General features: G+C 49.1%; 2 protein-coding genes across 2 annotated transcripts in view; both read left to right on the forward strand.

Annotated features, from left to right (window-relative positions):
• LOC132584205 (unconventional myosin-Id) overlaps nt 1-18,765 on the forward strand; it is a 440,151-nt gene that overhangs the window by 6,762 nt on the left and 414,624 nt on the right. The gene's annotated exons all lie outside the window — the stretch shown is intronic.
• Nucleotides 1-18,765, forward strand: part of LOC132584558 (26S proteasome non-ATPase regulatory subunit 11-like) — a 28,748-nt gene that overhangs the window by 1,508 nt on the left and 8,475 nt on the right. The window contains 8 exon segments of the mRNA XM_060256463.1: nt 2,894-2,970; nt 2,972-2,996; nt 6,629-6,753; nt 8,394-8,465; nt 9,995-10,052; nt 11,984-12,178; nt 14,708-14,852; nt 17,359-17,419. Coding sequence (XP_060112446.1) covers nt 2,894-2,970; nt 2,972-2,996; nt 6,629-6,753; nt 8,394-8,465; nt 9,995-10,052; nt 11,984-12,178; nt 14,708-14,852; nt 17,359-17,419 — 758 coding nt within the window.

Here is an 18,765-nt window from a genome sequence, read left to right on the forward strand (position 1 = left end):
TGGCCTGCCATCCAGTCCAACACTCTGTGTCACACAGTGGCAAAAAATTTTATATATACACACACACTGTGGCTAATAAGCCACTGATGGACCTCTGCTCCATATTTTTATCTAAACTCCTCTTGAAGGTGGCTATGCTTGTGGCCACCACCACCTCCTGTGGCAGTGAATGCCACATGTTAATCGCCCTTTGGGTGAATAAGTACTTCCCTTTTATCCCCCAGAGCACACTCATTTGTGCAGCAGCTCACAACTTTAAGGCCAGTTGCTCACAAAGTAGACTTTTTGCTCACAAGACCCAGCAGCTTAGTGAACATTGCCTCGCTGCTGACTTTGACAGTAGGGGGAGGATGCTGTAAAGGGCATCAGACAAGAAGATCCTGCAGCTTCTGGTGCAGTTTTCTGTGACGGGGGTTGTGGCGCAAGGGGGAGAAGTCGATCTGCTGAGCAGTTTATTGTGCCTTTTATGTGTTCCCGACAGGCCAGATGAGCACGGTCTGAAATGAACCCATTTTATACATTTAGCTGAAGTGGCTTACGCTTTGTGATGTGTGGAAACACAGGATTGTATCGCCTCAAACAATTGTGTTAGTGGAACTATGGTAGAGCACGCATAAGTTGCCATATTTCTCTATGCCCCTGTGTAATCCATAATAGAAGAGCCCCATGGTGCAGAGTGGTAAAGCTGCAGTACTGCAGTCCTAAGCTCTGCTCACGACCTGAGTTCAATCCCGGCAGAAACTGGGTTCAGGTAGCCGGCTCAAGGCTGTCTCCAGACGTCCATCCTTTCGAGGTCGGTCAAATGAGTCCCCAGCTTGCTGGGGGGGAAGCATAGATGACTGGGGAAGGCGATGGCAAACCACCCCGTTAAAAAGTCTGCCGTTGAAGAACGTTGTGAAAGCAACTTCACCCCAGAGTCAGAAATGACTGGTCCTTGCACAGGGGACTACCTTGACCTTTTTCAGCCATAATAGGTGCTGTTGTTTCTTTGACTTCTTATAAGGGGAGATGAACCAAGAAGCATTCGTCTTGCAAGAACCTAGCGGCTTCTCTTCTTGATGGGATACGTAAGGAAAATTAGAAGTTGTTAGCGATGAACTGTGACTTTGTGATAACTGAGTGGTTCTTGGTGCTGCTGAAACCAGTCTTTTATGCTCAAAATAGGGTTGCCAAGTTCAATTCAAGAAATATCTGGGGACTTTGGGTGGTGGAGTCAGGAGACATTAGGGGTGGAGCCAAGATCAAGGCTGTGACAAGCATCACTGAACTCCAAAGGTGTTCTGGCCATCACATGAAAGGGACGGCACACCTTTTCAATGCCTTCCTTCCATAGGAAATATTGAAGGATAGGGGCACCTTCTTTTGGGGCTCATAGAATTGGACCCCCTGGTCCAATCTTTTTGAAACTTGGGGGGTATTTTGGGGAGAGGCACTAGATGCTATACTGAAAATTTGGTGCCTCTACCCAAAAAAACCCCCAGCCCCCCCCAGATACCCACGGATCAATTCTCTATGATTTTCTATGGGAATAAATCTCTATAGGGAATAAGAGTTCCCTGCAGACATTTCCCTCCCCTCCCCCCCGCTTTCTGACGACCCTGAAGCGGGGGGGGAGGGCCCTCCAAACCGGGGGATCCCCTGCCCCCACCTGGGATTGGCAACCCTAGCTCGAAGGCAGACTGCGTAGTTGTTTCCTTGGTTAGTCTTTTGCGTACCAGTTGATGTGCCGTGCAAGTAATAAAGTGCAGCGCATGGAGGCAGGAGCGTAGGTCACTCTGAATACTCGTGGGGTTTCGTCTGTCCTTTCACGCCGAGGCTTTAAAACTGGCAGCCTGCCTGCTCTTCCTACTGTTGGGAAGCTCTAACTGTACAGTATCCAGTGACATGCTAAGGAGTGAAGGAGATTTATTCACTTGCATTTACCGTGACGGCGTTCTGCCAAACGGGGCTGGATTACATAAAACAGCTTGCGAATGTAATATTCGTTGCTCCTGAGCTGCTGCTGCAAACTGGGTCCCAGGGTTCATAGAATCATTGAGTTGGAAGGGACCTCCAGGGTCATCTAGTCCAACCCCCTGCACAATGCAGGAAACTCACAAACGCCTCCCCCTAAATTCACAGGTTCCTCATTACCGTCAGATGGCCATCTAGCCTCTGTTGGAAAAACCTCCAAGGAAGGAGAGCCCACCACCTCCTGAGGAAGCCTGTTCCACTGAGGAACCGCTCTAACGGTCAGGAAGTTCTTCCTAATGTTGAGCCGGAAACAGTTTTGGTTTAATTTCAACCCATTGGTTCTGGTCCTACCTTCTGGGGCCACAGAAAACAATTCCACACCATCCTCTTTATGACAGCCCTTTGAGTACTTGAAGATGGTGATCCTATCCCCTCGCAGTCACCTCCTCTCCAGGCTAAACATCCCCAGCTCCTTCAACCTTTCTTCATAGGACTTGGTCTCCAGACCCCTCACCATCTTCGTCGCCCTCCTCTGGACCCGTTCGAGCTTGTCTAGATCCTTCTTAAAATGCGATGCCCAAAACTGAACACAATGCTCCAGGTGAGGTCTTACCAGAGCAGAGTAAAGCGACACCATCGCTTCACGTGATCTGGGCACTATACTTCTGTTGATACAGCCCAAAATGGCATTTGCCTTTTTAGCCGCCACATCACACTCTTCCTTGTCAGAAATCCCTGAATCCTGATTTCCTCTGTCTTGCTGCCTTCATTACTGAAAGCTGTCTCCCAGAGGTGCCGCTGATCATTCAGAAGGAGGTTAATTTTAGAAAGAAGGAATAGGGCAAGGCGTGAGTCGTCCTTGACTCAATGGAAGCTGCTTCTCTTTTGTCAAAACTCTGTCCAGTTCTCACTTCTCTTGTGAATGCTTTTGTTCTCGTAGTGAAGCGCGATGTCCAGGAGAATGATGAAGAGGCGGTGCAAGTCAAAGAGCAAAGCATTTTGGAGCTCGGCAGCCTCCCTAGCCAAGACAGGACAAGCCGAAGGTACGTTTAAAACAGTTAAACGCATCTCCCAGCAGCGTCTCAAACAAAAACAGCAGAGGGTAGAGCTTTGCTGCGCTGCTTGGTCCCAGCTGAGAATATCAGCTCTTGTTCTGGACCAAAAACATCTAGTTCAAATCTCCCCCCCCCACACACAATCCAAGGTAAACTTTCTATCTACTTACAGACCTCTCGTAGACCAATTTAGATGACAGTGTCAGACAAGCAAAATGAATATGCTTTTGCAGAAAGAATGGAGCTGCCAGGCCTTTTTTTGTAACAGGAACCTCTTTGCATATTGGGCTACACACCCCTGATGCAGCCAAACCTCCTGGAGCTTGCAGTAGGCCCTGTACTAAGAGCCCTGTAAACTCTTGGAGGATTGGCTACAGCAGGGGTGTGTGGCCTAATATGCAAAGGAACCCTGCTAGAATTCTCTCTCTGGACCCTGTACTAAGAGCCCTGTAAGCTCTTGGAGGATTGGCTACATCAGGGGTGTATGGCCTAATATGCAAAGGAACTCCTGCTAGAATTCTCTCTCTGGACCCTGTACTAAGGAGCCCTGTAAACTCTTGGAGGATTGGCTACAGCAGGGGGTGTGTGGCCTAATATGCAAAGGAACTCCTGCTAGAATTCTCTCTCTGGACCCTGTACTAAGAGCCCTGTAAACTCTTGGAGGATTGGCTACAGCAGGGGGTGTGTGGCCTAATATGCAAAGGAGTTCCTGGCTACAAAAAAAGCCCTGCTCTTGTGTAAGCTCCGCCCCTGAGATTTTGAAGGGGGAATTGAAGGGCTGATCTGCTGTTTCAACCAAAATGGCTTCCAAATTGACAACGTTTTATGCTAGGATTTTAAACTTGTAAAGTTCACATACTTCTCATTTTGAGACGTTTTCATTTATTTTACATTAAGATGATGCGGATGTACGATAACCCCAGCCCAGACAGAGCTTAGCTGAGAGTACAAATCTCTAAAGGACCTATATGAGGAGCAAAAGGGATGGGAAAGACTAGTTAGTGCGCCTCCACTGAACGTTCTCAAATACATAAAAACAAAACTCTGGACTGGAACCAGTCTGGTCAGCTGGAATGGACTGTGCACTTTGCAACAACAGGTTGTTCTGTTCATGAAAACGAAAACTGGGCCTTGAGGAAAACTGAATCTGGACACATGCCCAGCTGAAAGAGCCACAGGCTGCAGGGAGGGAAACCAGGTGGGAACCAGAGTTTCCAGGTCCATCAGGATGCCCATGTTCCAGTGGGTTGGCGGGTGTTGAGGGTGAGCTCACAGAGCGGGGAGGGAAGATGCTGGAAATAAACACGATAGGCCTACGTCACCCAGAAGTGACATAGGCAGATCGGGGATTGTGCTCTAGTTTGTTGACAAAAACCTCCGCGGTATGGCCCAATATACAAAGGAGTTCCAGCTACAGAGAAAGCCCTGGAGCTACCCATACAGAGCTGGATCACTTGGTGGTTTTCCTGTGGTGGTAATTCTAGTTGCAGCGCCTACACTGTTTGTGGCCCGTGGTTGTCTGTCAGGATAGTGGATGGAAAGGACTAGAAGGCCCCCTGCTTTCATTCCCATGGGCTTGCATATGTTTTGAGAATAGGCCTGAAACCTGGGTAAGAGGACAGCAATGGTAGCCCTGCATTCACAGCTGTACAAAAGACGTTGTTTGGCATGGTTGCATTCCCTGTTTTTGGGACTCCTTAGCTATGCAAATATTCATTACGGAAGGCATAAATTTGTTACTCGGAATGCTTTAGGTTTTGGCTCATCATTTGATGGCGGAGAGTCAGAAAAGATAAAATCTCACCAGGCCTGGACTTGGGAAATCCGTCTAGAATGAAAATTAACTGAAATTAACTTTGCGTAGGTCCTTTATCTCACCTGGGAGCCAGTTTGGTGCAATGGTTAAGTGTGCGGGCTGTTATCTGGGAGAACTGGGTTTGATTCCCCACTCCTCCACATAACACCTGCTGATGTGACCTTGGGTCAGCTAAAAGCGCTCTCAGGACTGTTCTGCTCAAGAGCAGTTCTGGGAGAGCTCTCTCAGCCTCACCTACCTCACAGGGTGTCTATTGTGGGGGAGGGAAAGGAAATTGTAAGTCACTCTGAGACGCCTCTGCGTAGCAAAGGTCAGGGTATACATCCAATCTCCTCCTCTTCTCTTCTTGAGATGCAGCTTCTGTCTGGCCATACAACTGCTGCTATCCACTCAGACTTGTGGATTGATTGCTGCAAAGTTTCGGGAGGTGGGATTGCCCTGGAATACTTTGGAACATGCAGCTGCCCACCAGTTGCTTAGGGCTTGACGTAAAGATCGCGCTGTTGCCTGCCTGCCTGAGACCGATAATGCCCTTAGTGGTCGCAGTTCTTCCATAATTGCTGCTTGCTGAGATCTGAGCTGTCCAGATCCCACATACATGAGGCTAAGTTGATAACTGTTCTGTGCATAGGGTATTCTGCGGTGGCCCCACATTTAGAAGACTTGCCACCCAAGGAGGCCCGCCTAGTCTAATGTGCATAGGTATCAAGATTCTTCTGTTCTGCAGGTACTCTTACAGAGCCGTTCTAGACCTATTTACTTCAAGGGATTTAGATGCAGCTTTGTTTGGGAGGGTAACAGTAGATGTCATATATAAGCTTCTGAAACGGGGGCTGGGAAATCAAGGGGCGTGCGTGTGTTTAATATATGCTCCGGGTACATTTGGACTATTCCTTGACATTCTAATAGCTTTCTGTGGGATACTTCATTTTGTATTTCGTCATCCGTCTTGCTTTCATACGGCCCATCCTGGTGACCCGCTCTCCCTTTTTGTGCGGTGGAGACTCTCATTTGCCACAAACTCATCAAGTGAATGGTTATAAGCAGGGCTTTTTGTAGCAGGAACTCCTTTGCATATTACGCTATCCCCCCCCCCGATGTAGCCAATCCTCTTGGAGCTTACAATAGGCCCTGCAAGAAGAGCCCTGTAAGCTCTTGGAGGATTGGCTACATCAGGGGGATGAAGCCTAATATGCAAAGGAGCTCCTGCTATTAAAAAAGCCCTGGGTATAAGCCCGGAATTCTAAAACGCTATGTATGGTTATAGTATTAAGAACATAAGAGAAGCCATGTTAGATCAGGCCAATGGCCCATCCAGTGCAACACTCTGTCACACAGTGGCCAAAAAAAACATACACACACACACACACACACTGTGGACTCTGCTCCATATTTTTATCTAACCCCCTCTTGAAGCTGACTATGCTTGTAGCCACCGCCACCTCCTGTGGCAGTGAATTCCACAAGTTAATCACCCTTTGGGTGAAGAAGTACTTCCTTTTATCCGTTTTAACCCGTCTGCTCAGCAATTTCATCGAATGCCCACGAGTTCTTGTATTGTGAGAAAGGGAGATACAAAGAAAGTACTTCTTTCTTTGTATCTATACAGCTGTCAGAACGTTCAGCCAAATGCCGTGCTCCAAGGTGGAGCCTTCATCTGCTCAAATACACCTCGTGCACTGGGTGTGTGGTGTGTGTGTGCGTGTGGCCATTTTCAAAACGTCACCTGATGCTTTCAGTGCCTCCTGTTACATCTTTCCCAGCACCTGAGCCACACTGACTGACGGCTTTATTTCTAATACAGAGCTCGGAGGACTCTTGAAGTATGTGCGTCCCTTCTTGAACTCCATCAGCAAGGCGAAGGCAGCCCGTCTGGTTCGGTCCCTGCTAGACCTGTTCCTAGACATGGAAGCTGCAACTGGACAAGAGGTGAGACAGCTGGCGTTGGGGCACAGTCCTGCTGCTCTTACCAAAGGGCAGCTGGCTTCAAGTGGTTCTCAGGTGTCGTCTTCCCATGGGCCGTGTTCCGAGGAAGGCAGTCAGAATCATAGAGTTTGAAGGGACCTTCAGGATCATCTAGTCCAACCCCCTGCACAATGCAGGAAACTCACAAATACCTCCCCCTAAATTCACAGGATCTAAACTCACCTCCCCGTAAATTCACAGGAGAGCCAGTTTGGTGTAGTGGTTAACTGTGCAGACTCTTATCTGGGAGAACCGGGTTTCATTCCCCGCTCCTCCACTTGCACCTGCTGGGATGGCCTTGGGTCAGCCACAGCTCTAATAGAGAGCCAGTCTGGTGTAGTGGTTAAGTGTGTGGACTCTTCTCTGGGAGAACCAAGTTTGGTTCCCCACTCCTCCACTTGCAGCTGCTGGAATGGCCTTGGGTCAGCCATAGCTCTAATAGAGAGCCAGTCTGATGTAGTGGTTAAGTGTGCGGACTCTTCTCTGGGAGAACCAAGTTTGGTTCCCCACTCCTCCACTTGCAGCTGCTGGAATGTCCTTGGGTCAGCCAGAGCTCTCTTATCTGGGAGAACCGGGTTGGATTCCCCACTCCTCCACTTGCAGCTGCTGGAATAGCCTTGCGTCAGCCAGAGCTCTCTTATCTGGGAGAACCGGGTTTGATTCCCCGCTCCTCCACTTGCAGCTGCTGGAATGGCCTTGGGTCAGCATAGCTCTGGCAGAGGTTGTCCTTGAAAGGGCAGCTGCTGTGAGAGTCCTCTCAGCCCCACCCACCTCACAGGGTGTCTCTTGTGGGGAAGGAAGGTAAAGGAGATTGTGAGGCCACTCTGAGATTCGGAGTGGAGGGCTGGATATAATCCAGTATCTTTTTCTTCATTGCTGTCAGATGGCCATCTAACCTCTGTTTAAAAACCTCCAAGGAAGGAGAGTCCCACCACCTCTGAGGAAGCCCACTGAGGAATCGCTCTAAGGGTCAGGAAGTTCTTCCTAATGTTGAGCCAAAAACTCTTTTGATTTAATTTCAACCCATTGGTCTGGTCCTACCTTATGGGGCCACAAAACAACTCCACACCATCCTCTAGATGACAACCCTTCAAGGACTCAAAGATGGTGATCCTATCACCTCTCAGCCGCCTCCTCTCCAGGCTAAGCAGGCCCAGCTCCTTCAACCTTTCTTCACAGGACTTGGTCTCCAGCGATGCCACAGGAGATGGGGAAATCTTAATGCAACTGACCAAAGTGGTCTTTGGCTATGACCCATTCCAGCTTGTCTATATCCTTCTTAAAATGCGATGCCCAAAACTGAACACAATACTCCAGGTGAGGTCTTACCAGAGCAGAGTAAAGCGATACCATCACTTCACATGATCTGGACACTATACTTCTGCTAATACAGCCCAATATTGCATTTGCTTTTTTAGCCGCTGCATCACACTGTTGACTCATATTCAGTGTGCGGTCCACTCAGACCCCAAGATCCTTTTCGCACATACTACTGCCCGGACAAGTCTCCCCCATCCTATAACCGCGCATTGGATTTTTCCTACCTAAGTTCACACAGAGGATAATATTCAGGGAAAGAATGACCGTGGTTTCTTTCTTCTAAGGTTGACTTGTGTCTTGAATGCATCGAGTGGGCCAAATCAGAGAAGAGGACGTTCCTGCGCCAAGCTCTGGAGGTATATATTTAAAATTCTCTTTCTCTGTGTTGGTTTATTTGGCTTCTTGTGCAGCTAAGCTAGCCTCTCTTTACCCAGATTTGGAAATCTGTGGCCCCGTCTGGTGGCTTGCGATGCCCACACGGCTGGTACCTGTTTGGTTCTAGTACACCATCCGGTTATTGCCGACACGGTCTCAAAGCATTACTTTGGGTGGACATATGGACATATGAAGCTGCCTTATACTCAATCAGACCCTTGGTCCATCAAAGACAGTATTGTCTTCTCAGACTGGCAGCGGCTCTCCAGGGTCTCAAGCTGAGGTTTTTCACACCTGTTTGCCTGGACCCTTTTTTGGAGATGCCAGGGATTGAACCTGGGACCTTCTGCTTCCCAAGCAGATGCAATACCACTGAGCCACAGCCCCATTCATGGTTCTCCAGGGTCTCAAGCTGAGGTTTTTCAGACCTATTTGCCTGGACCCTTTTTAGTTGGAGATGCCGGGGATTGAACCTGGGACCTTCTGCTTCCCAAGCAGATGCTCTACCACTGAGCCACTGTCCCTCCCTAAGTTAGTCTTGTCTATTCAGACTGGCAGCGGCTCTCCAGGGTCTCAGGCTGAGGTTTTTCACACCTATTTGCCTGGACCCTTTTTAGTTGGAGATGCCGGGGATTGAACCTGGGACCTTCTGCTTACCAAGCAGATGCTCTGCCACTGAGCCACAGCCCCATTCATGGCTCTCCAGGGTCTCCAGCTGAGGTTTTTCACACCTATTTGCCTGGACCCTTTTTAGTTGGAGATGCCGGGGATTGAACCTGGGACCTTCTGCTTACCAAGCAGATGCTCTGCCACTGAGCCACAGCCCCATTCATGGCTCTCCAGGGTCTCCAGCTGAGGTTTTTCACACCTATTTGCCTGGACCCTTTTTAGTTGGAGATGCCGGGGATTGAACCTGGGACCTTCTGCTTACCAAGCAGATGCTCCACCACTGAGCCACCGTCCCTCCCCTTTGGTACTCAGTGGCTTTACAATGCACCAGCCTTTTGTATTTTCTGACTGTGTTTAAGGTGGGCGATTGGTCTGCTTGTGTGCTCATGACAAAAATAGAAAATATCGTGTTGGGCACACGTTCCTCTTAAAACTCACTGTAGCCTTTTCTGCAGAGGCTCACCTGAGCGTTGTGCTGCGTTGCTCTTGTTAAGTTTTCCTGGCAGGGGTCTTCCCTGTCCCATGCCTTGCGTAGTGTTTACTGCCAGCTTGGTTCCTAAATGTATTTGTGTGCATGTCAAGGGCAGTCACATTGCAGCTGACTTAATGGTGACTTCATAGAGTTTTCAAGGCAAGAGACAAACAGAGGTGGTTTGCCGCTGCCTACTCTCCATAGCAACACTGGATTTTCTTGATGTTCTCCCACCCAAATACAAAGTACCCTAATCTCCCAAGATCTGCAGAGATTAGGCTAGCCTGGGCTGGAATGGTCGGGGTATATGTATTTATAGTCTAGTTTTAATTAAAATCCTTTAAAAAAATATTTTCCCCCCTTTTCTAGGCAAGGCTGGTGTCCTTGTACTTTGACACTAAAAGGTACCAGGAGGCGTTACAGTTAGGTAAGACGACGTCCAACTGGAATTAACATCATCTTATGCTTTAGACTGTATTTTTCTGAAGGTTTTTGTATTACACATTTAGAGCGAGTAAAAAGCATTTCACTTGCTCCGAAAGAGAGAAAAAATATAGGAATTTTTTTTAGCACTCTTCCAAATTTTCCCATCTTGAATTTTCCCGCACATGAATAGGCGAGCCGCCCCGAGCCTGCTTTGGCGGGGAGGGCGGGATATGAATCGAAATAAAGAAATAAATAAAACCTTGGAAAATAATTGGGGGAAGTTGTCAGGATGGGGAATTTTCGGGCTATCACACCTCTAGGAAGAAGACATCTTGGGTTTTCACAGTTTCTCCTGTTAAGGTTGGAAAAAATAAGAAGCTGCTTAGCCCTGGATGTGTTTCACACAAGCATGATCGTCGCACGATGTGAAGGGGCCATTGAGCCCCCCAGACAGAACTGCTGTATTGTTTCAAATGCCCAGTATTTCAACCCACACATTCAGCTGCTCAGTGTGACCCCTGGGCTGGCTGATTTCCGATCTACCTCCAATGTCATAATAAATAAATGGTTTACCAGTCAATTTATTTTATTACATGTGTATCCCGCCCTCCCCTGACGGGCTAAGGGCAGCTAACAACAGTTAAAACAACATAGTGCTAAAAATGGAGTCACAATAAAATCATGTGAACTGGCAGAGACTGACCAAGAGAGAGATCTTGGGGTCGTGGTAGATAACTCACTGAAAATGTCAAGACAGTGTGCGTTTGCAATAAAAAAGGCCAACGCCATGCTGGGAATTATTAGGAAGGGGATTGAAAACAAATCAGCCAGCATCATAATGCCCCTGTATAAATCGATGGTGCGGTCTCATTTGGAGTACTGTGTGCAGTTCTGGTCGCCGCACCTCAAAAAGGATATTATAGCATTGGAGAAAGTCCAGAAAAGGGCAACTAGAATGATTAAAGGGCTGGAACACCTTCCCTATGAAGAAAGGTTGAAACGCTTGGGGCTCTTTAGCTTGGAGAAATGTCGACTGCGGGGTGACATGATAGAGGTTTACAAGATAATGCATGGGATGGAGAAAGTAGAGAAAGAAGTACTTTTCTCCCTTTCTCACAATACAAGAACTCGTGGGCATTCGATGAAATTACTGAGCAGACAGGTTAAATCGGATAAAAGGAAGTCCTTCTTCACCCAAAGGGTGATTAACATGTGGAATTCACTGCCACAGGAGGTGGTGGCGGCCACAAGCATAGCCACCTTCAAGAGAGGGTTAGATAAAAATATGGAGCAGAGGTCCATCAGCGGCTATTAGCCAAAGTGTGTATATGTGTGTGTGTCTTTGTGTATATATAAAATTTGCCACTGTGTGACAGAGTGTTGGACTGGATGGGCCATTGGCCTGATCCAACATGGCTTCTCTTATGTTCTTATGTTCATTAAAACATTTCATACAGGTTCATTCTAGGCTGGATTCTTCACGAATCCAGAATAGGATTGTTTTAATACTACAGTTTTGAATGCAGTCACTTGGGCACATGTGCAGTAGCCTATTTGGAAGGGAGACAGGACGGTGTCTCTCATTGGTGAGGAGAGATCTCATTTATTTGTTTCATAGGTAGCCTGATCTTCCCCAGTCTTTCAGGGGAAGTCTTCCAGCCTCCTGGAAGTCTTGAGAGAGAATGACTTACCCAAGATCACCCAGTTAATTTTATTGCTGTATTGCAGATTTTGGATGTAGGGCTCTCTCCGTTAGAAGTGGACCCTCTAGCCATTATGTCCTGCTAGCTCTCTGTGCCATAACTGCGTTTCTTTTTCATTTCGTGGCCGAGATTAGAATAAAGCATTTTAAGAATCCAGCAAAAGGGAAGCAGCCGGCTATTAGTCGAAGGGTTTCTCCGGCGGCTGGCTCCAGTGTGTTGCTTTTTCCAGGCTCACAGCTTTTGCGGGAGTTGAAGAAGATGGATGACAAGGCCCTCTTGGTGGAAGTCCAGCTGCTGGAGAGCAAGACCTATCACGCCTTGAGCAACCTGCCAAAAGCGAGAGCAGCGTTAACCTCTGCCCGAACCACAGCCAACGCAATATATTGCCCACCCAAGCTGCAGGCGGCCCTAGATATGCAGTCAGGTAGGTGGCGCCGATGAGCCACAAGGCCATTTGTGAGTTCATCTTTCTATTTGGCCAATGCCTCTTGCGTTGTTGAAGAAGACGACCACAGATTTATACCCCGCCCTTCTCTCTGAATCAGAGACTCAGAGCGGCTTACAATCTCCTATATCTTCTCCCCGCCCCCCAACAAGGAGAGATGGGTGGGGGTGAGAGGGCTATTACAGCAGCTGCCCTTTCAAGGGCAACTCAGTGAGAGCTATGGCTGACCCAAGGCCATTCCAGCAGCTGCAAGTGGAGGAGTGGGGAATCCAACCTGGTTCTCCCAGATAAGAGAGCTCTGGCTGACCCAAGGCCATTCCAGCAGCTGCAAGTGGAGGAGTGGGGAAGCAAACCCGGTTCTCCCAGATAAGAGAGCTCTGGCTAACCCAAGGCCATTCCAGCAGCTGCAAGTGGAGGAGTGGGGAATCAAACCCGGTTCTCCCAGATAAGAGAGCTCTGGCTGACCCAAGGCCATTCCAGCAGCTGCAAGTGGAGGAGCGGGGAATCAAACCCGGTTCTCCCAGATAAGAGAGCTCTGGCTAACCCAAGGCCATTCCAGCAGCTGCAAGTGGAGGAGCGGGGAAGCAAACCCGGTTCTCCCAGATAAGAGAGCTCTGGCTGACCCAAGGCCATTCCAGCAGCTGCAAGTGGAGGAGCGGGGAATCAAACCCGGTTCTCCCAGATAAGAGAGCTCTGGCTAACCCAAGGCCATTCCAGCAGCTGCAAGTGGAGGAGTGGGGAATCAAACCCGGTTCTCCCAGATAAGAGAGCTCTGGCTATCCCAAGGCCATTCCAGCAGCTGCAAGTGGAGGAGTGGGGAATCAAACCCGGTTCTCCCAGATAAGAGAGCTATGGCGAACCCAAGGCCATTCCAGCAGCTGCAAGTGGAGGAGTGGGGAATCAAACCCGGTTCTCCCAGATAAGAGAGCTCTGGCTGACCCAAGGCCATTCCAGCAGCTGCAAGTGGAGGAGCGGGGAATCAAACCCGGTTCTCCCAGATAAGAGAGCTCTGGCTAACCCAAGGCCATTCCAGCAGCTGCAAGTGGAGGAGCGGGGAAGCAAACCCGGTTCTCCCAGATAAGAGAGCTCTGGCTGACCCAAGGCCATTCCAGCAGCTGCAAGTGGAGGAGCGGGGAATCAAACCCGGTTCTCCCAGATAAGAGAGCTCTGGCTAACCCAAGGCCATTCCAGCAGCTGCAAGTGGAGGAGTGGGGAATCAAACCCGGTTCTCCCAGATAAGAGAGCTCTGGCTATCCCAAGGCCATTCCAGCAGCTGCAAGTGGAGGAGTGGGGAATCAAACCCGGTTCTCCCAGATAAGAGAGCTATGGCGAACCCAAGGCCATTCCAGCAGGTGCAAGTGGAGGAGTGGGGAATCAAACCCGGTTCTCCCAGATAAGAGAGCTCTGGCTGACCCAAGGCCATTCCAGCAGGTGCAAGTGGAGGAGTGGGGAATCAAACCCGGTTCTCCCAGATAAGAGAACTATGGCTGACCAAGGCCATTCCCGCAGCTGCATGTGAGGAGTGGGGAATGAAGCCCAGTTTTCCCAGATAAGCGTCTGCATACTTAACCACTACACCAGACTGGCTCTCTAGATAGATGTCATGGTGATGCTTTGTCAGAAAACAAGGAGATGGTGCTCCCATGCTTGCTTGGCCCCGAGTTTGATGACCTCTTGTGGGAGAAGCAGCAGAAATTTTAGGACCAGAACATCAAAGAGTATTAGGGCAAAGTTTGAGCCTGGTGTAATTTGAGCCTGGTGGAGGGCGGGATATAAATCCAATATCTTCATCTTCTAAAAACAGCGATTAGATTAAAATTTAAATTACAATATAAATTAATGGTGCTACATTCTTAATATTCATGTAAACATAGCTTATTGATGCGATGGTTCCATCTTAATATGCCGGCTGGAAAAGGACGGTTTTGCAAGCCCTACGGAACTGATTACGGTCCCGCAGGGCCCTCAACTCCTCTGGCAGCTGGTTCCACCGTTGGGGTGCTGTTATCGAGAAGGCCCGCTCACCTGTTACTTTCAGTTAGGCCTCCTTTGGCCCGGGGATTTTCACTAGATTTTGTGAACTAGATCTCAGTGCCCTCTGGGGAACATATGGAGAGAGACGGTCCCTAAGGTAGGTAGGTCCTCGGCCATATAGGGCTTTAAAGGTAATAACCAGCACCTTGTAACGGACTCGGTATACAATTGGCAGCCAGTGCAGCTCGCGCAGCCTAGGCCGCACATGTTCCCACCTAGGTAGACCCACCAGCAGCCTGGCTGCCGCGTTCTGCACTAGCTGGAGTTTCTGAGTTCGGTACAAGGGCAGCCCCATGTAGAGGCCATTACAGTAGTCTAGTCTCACAATGAAGGTGTGAGCATTCAAGACTCTGCTCCCCTCTCCCCCACCAAGTCCCTTGCGCTTGTAGGCCACGTCTCCCTTTCTGCCGTCCTGCGGGTGGGTCTACGATAGTCGTAACACCAGACCTGTTCTTTGCCTCCCGTTTCCAACAGGCATCATCCATGCAGCAGAAGAGAAAGACTGGAAGACGGCGTACTCGTATTTTTATGAGGCGTTCGAGGGTTACGACTCTATCGACAGCCCCAAAGCCATCACAGCGTTGAAGTACATGCTGCTGTGCAAGATCATGCTGAACTCGTACGTGGCTAATGATACCGCAGGAGCAGTGTCACGGCACAGCCCTGCCCCTCTGTCTCCCCTCACTCTCCACGTGGCAGCGCAAAGCACTCTGCAGTCAGCGCCTGCTGTCATCTGAGAGTCCTTAATGTGTGGGATTTGGGGTGTTGACTTATGGCGGGAAGAGAAGAAGAAGAAGAAGATGATATTGGATTTATATCCCACCCTCCGCTCCGGAGAGTCTCAGAGCGGCTCACAATCTCCTTTCCCTTCCTCCCCCACAACAGACACCCTATGAGCTAGATGAAGATATTGGATTTATATCCCGCCCTCCACTCCGGAGAGTCTCAGAGCGGCTCACAATCTCCTTTCCCTTCCTCCCCCACAACAGAAACCCTGTGAGGTGGGTGGGGCTGGAGAGGGCTCTCCCAGCAGCTGCCCTTTCAAGGACAACGTCGGCCAGAGCTATGGCTGACCCAAGGCCATTCCAGCAGGTGCAAGTGGAGGAGTGGGGAATCAAACCCGGTTCTCCCAGACAAGAGTCCGCCCACTTAACCACTACACCAAACTGGCTCTCCAGAGGAGGAGAAAGAACAAGGGTGATTGTGCCAAAGAGTAGCAGAGTGCTTGCCTTTCCTTCTTGCTCAGAGGTGGGCAAACTGCAGCTCGGGAGCCACACGTGGCTCTTTCACGCATCCTGTGTGGCTCTTGAAACTCCCATGACCCTGTCGGCTGACTTGGAAAAGGTGCTTCTCTCTTGAAATCCCTCCTCCAAGCCAGACGGCAGCTTGGAAAATGCATTTAAAGTTAAAGTCGCTTTCTTTCGACCTCTCCTCCCATCATCCTTCCTCCCTTCCCCCCTTCTCCTTCCTTTCCTCCCTCAAACATCTGACATTCGTGGCCTTGCGGCTCTCAAACATCTGACATTTATCCTGCATGGCTCTTACATTAAGCAGCTTTGGCCACTCCTGTTCTGGCTGGTGGAAGTCTAATCCAGACCCCTCTCGTGTGAAATGTTCTTCTTATGAGAAGGTGACCTCCAAAGCCGCCATCGTGAACTTTCTGGTGCGCTGTGGAGGCTGGGCCATGCTTCCCTTCCTGTGACAGGAAGCCCACCCCCGGGAGAGAGAAGGATCCTCCAGATGCCACGCGCTCGGTCTTCTCCGAGAGTGCGTTTCTTAAGCCTTCTGCAGTGAAGCTGTGGGAATCTTTCCACAAGTCGCCGTCAGTCCCTGGAATTTAATGCACAGCCATGAGCTGCTCTTCTCGGTGAGGCTTCTCAGCGGGGGTTGCTGCGGCTGCTCGTGCGAGAGTTCCCAATGCTAATAGGAGAATCACAGAAAGGCCAAAGCCAGGGGAAAATGTGATACAGTAACAAAAATAAGTCCGAAATTCAAAAAAACTTATTACAAAAGCTTTTAAAATAACGTTATGGAATTCAGTCGATTGTCTCGCCCGGTTAAGTTGTTAAATGAATTTAGTGTGCACAAGAGTTACAGCGCATGCCGGTTTCTTTGGGGTCATCGAAGCCTTCCAAAAGGCCTCCATTTGCCGCCCCACCCCCCCTCCGATCCTGTCCCCTCCTGGCTCCTGTTTCTCTACCACCCTCCCGCCTCTCTCCTGTGTATGCCAGCCCATCTGTTCTGTACTATATTCAAACCCACCACCATTTCCCCATTCTAACAAAAAAAAAATCCCTTAACCTCCTTTTCAAACAGGCACCGGATTTCACTTCCGCTCTTTTCTTCTCATCCCCTGTAGGAAGATGCTAGTTCCTTGCTGTTTCTCCTTCCTCCCTTTTTTTTTTTTTGAAATCTGCCCTCGCCAAAATGTTGATTTCAAGGCCTTTTTTCTGTCCTCCTATCCCTTGGGTCAGCCAGAGCTCTCGTAGGAGTTGTCCTTGAAAGGGCAGCTGCTGTAAGAGCTCTCTCAGCAGCTGGAGAGCCAGTTTGGTGTAGTGGTTAAGTGTGCGGACTCTTATCTGGGAGAACCGGGTTTGATTCCCCACTCCTCCACTTGCACCTGCTGAAATGGCCTTGAGTCAGCCATAGCTCTGGCAGAGGTTGTCCTTGAAAGGGCAGCTGCTGTGAGAGCCCTCTCCAGCCCCACCCACCTCACAGGGTGTCTGTTTTGGGGGAGGAAGGTAAAGGAGATTGTGAGCCGCTCTGAGACTCTTCGGAGTGGAGGGCGGGATATAAATCCAATATCATCTTCTTCTTCAGCCCCACCTACCTCACAGGGTGTCTGTTGTGGGGTGGGGGGAGGTAAAGGAGATAGTGACCACACTGAGACTGAGATTCAAAGTATAGGGCGGGATGTAAAACCAGTAGCATGATCTTCATATCCTTTGGATTTTCGCAGTCTTACATGGTGTCTGAGGTTTGCAAAAGAGTCCTCTGATTAACACTTATGACCGGCCCCTGCAGAGCTGGGGGGGGGGGGGTATGGGTTACATCGAGGGTGCCACGATAGGCTGCAGTCACGTCCACGATGAATCAACATTTCCTGTTCTGTGTTCTCTCCGCAGGCCTGAGGACGTGCAAGCGCTTGTGAGCGGGAAGCTTGCTCTGCGATACGCTGGCAGACAGGTATGGGAGCACTCCCTGCCTCTTTCCTCGGTGCTTCTTTTAGTCCTCACTGTAATTTACGAGTGAGTTTGGCTGCCTTGCAGGCGGGCCTTTTGCTGCGGGGAACCTTCAGGCGATCTCTGTCTCCACAGCTGCAGTCGGATCATTCTCTGCAGCTTTAGCTGACGTCCTTTTGCCCGGATTGCTTGTTTTCAGCCGTTCCGTGTCCTGCTTCGGTGATTTGTCAGCCGCCTTTCAGTAAATTATAGCGCAGTACGAAGAAAAATCACCTAAATAAACACTATTTTAAAATGATAAAACAAGTTATCTTAATTTGATTTATACGAACACCTTCTCACACCATAAGTAATACAACAAGTACAGCTTTAGAAGAGTCCGTGACAGATAGCTTCCGTAATCTTATTTATTTATTTCATTCGATTTATCCTGTGGTATACTGCAACGATCAGTCTCTTTAAAAAGGTTTCTGGGCAATGCCGTGCTCTTAGTAGTTTCAGTTTCAGTTTATTTCAGTTTATATCCCCCCCCTTTCCCACCGAAGCGGCTCAGGGTGGTTCACCTGAATCCGTTTTGCTGGGCTTGCAAAACCACCCTCTTTCAGCTCACTTTTAAGATGGAACCCGGCTAAATTAACTTATAGCCATCCTATACATGTTTGTGAATTGTAGCACCTTAATTACTAACTTATAACGGCTGTTTTATCTAATTTTAACTTAAATTATAGTGTAATTTAACTGTATTTTAATCTGTTTTATTGTACTGATTGTATTTTATTGAAATCACGGTTATACCATGTCCTGTGAGCCGTCCTGAGCCTGCCTTTGGCAGGGGAGGGCGGGATACAAAAATAAATTTATTATTATTATTATAAAATCTAACATAGAGTTTGGTTTTAAAAATACATCAATTTGCAACAATTTAATACAGTAAAATAGTAAGAAGATATTGGATTTATATCCCGTCCTCCACTCCGAAGAGTCTCAGAGCGGCTCACAATCTCCTTTCCCTTCCTCCCCCACAACAGACACCCTGTGAGGTGGGTGGGGCTGGAAAGGGCTCTCACAGCAGCTGCCCTTTCAAGGACAACCTCTGCCAGAGCTATGGCTGACCCAAGGCCATGCTAGCAGGTGCAAGTGGAGGAGTGGGGAATCAAACCCGGTTCTCCCAGATAAGAGTCCGCACACTTAACCACTACACCAAACTGGCTCTCTATTAGAGCTATGGCTGACCCAAGGCCATTCCAGCAGGTGCAAGTGGAGGAGTGGGGAATCAAACCCGGTTCTCCCAGATAAGAGTCCGCACACTTAACCACTACACCAAACCGGCTCAAACGATCTGCCAAAGTG

Source organism: Heteronotia binoei, chromosome 15, assembly GCF_032191835.1.
Source record: "Heteronotia binoei isolate CCM8104 ecotype False Entrance Well chromosome 15, APGP_CSIRO_Hbin_v1, whole genome shotgun sequence".
Classification (NCBI taxonomy): domain Eukaryota; kingdom Metazoa; phylum Chordata; class Lepidosauria; order Squamata; family Gekkonidae; genus Heteronotia; species Heteronotia binoei.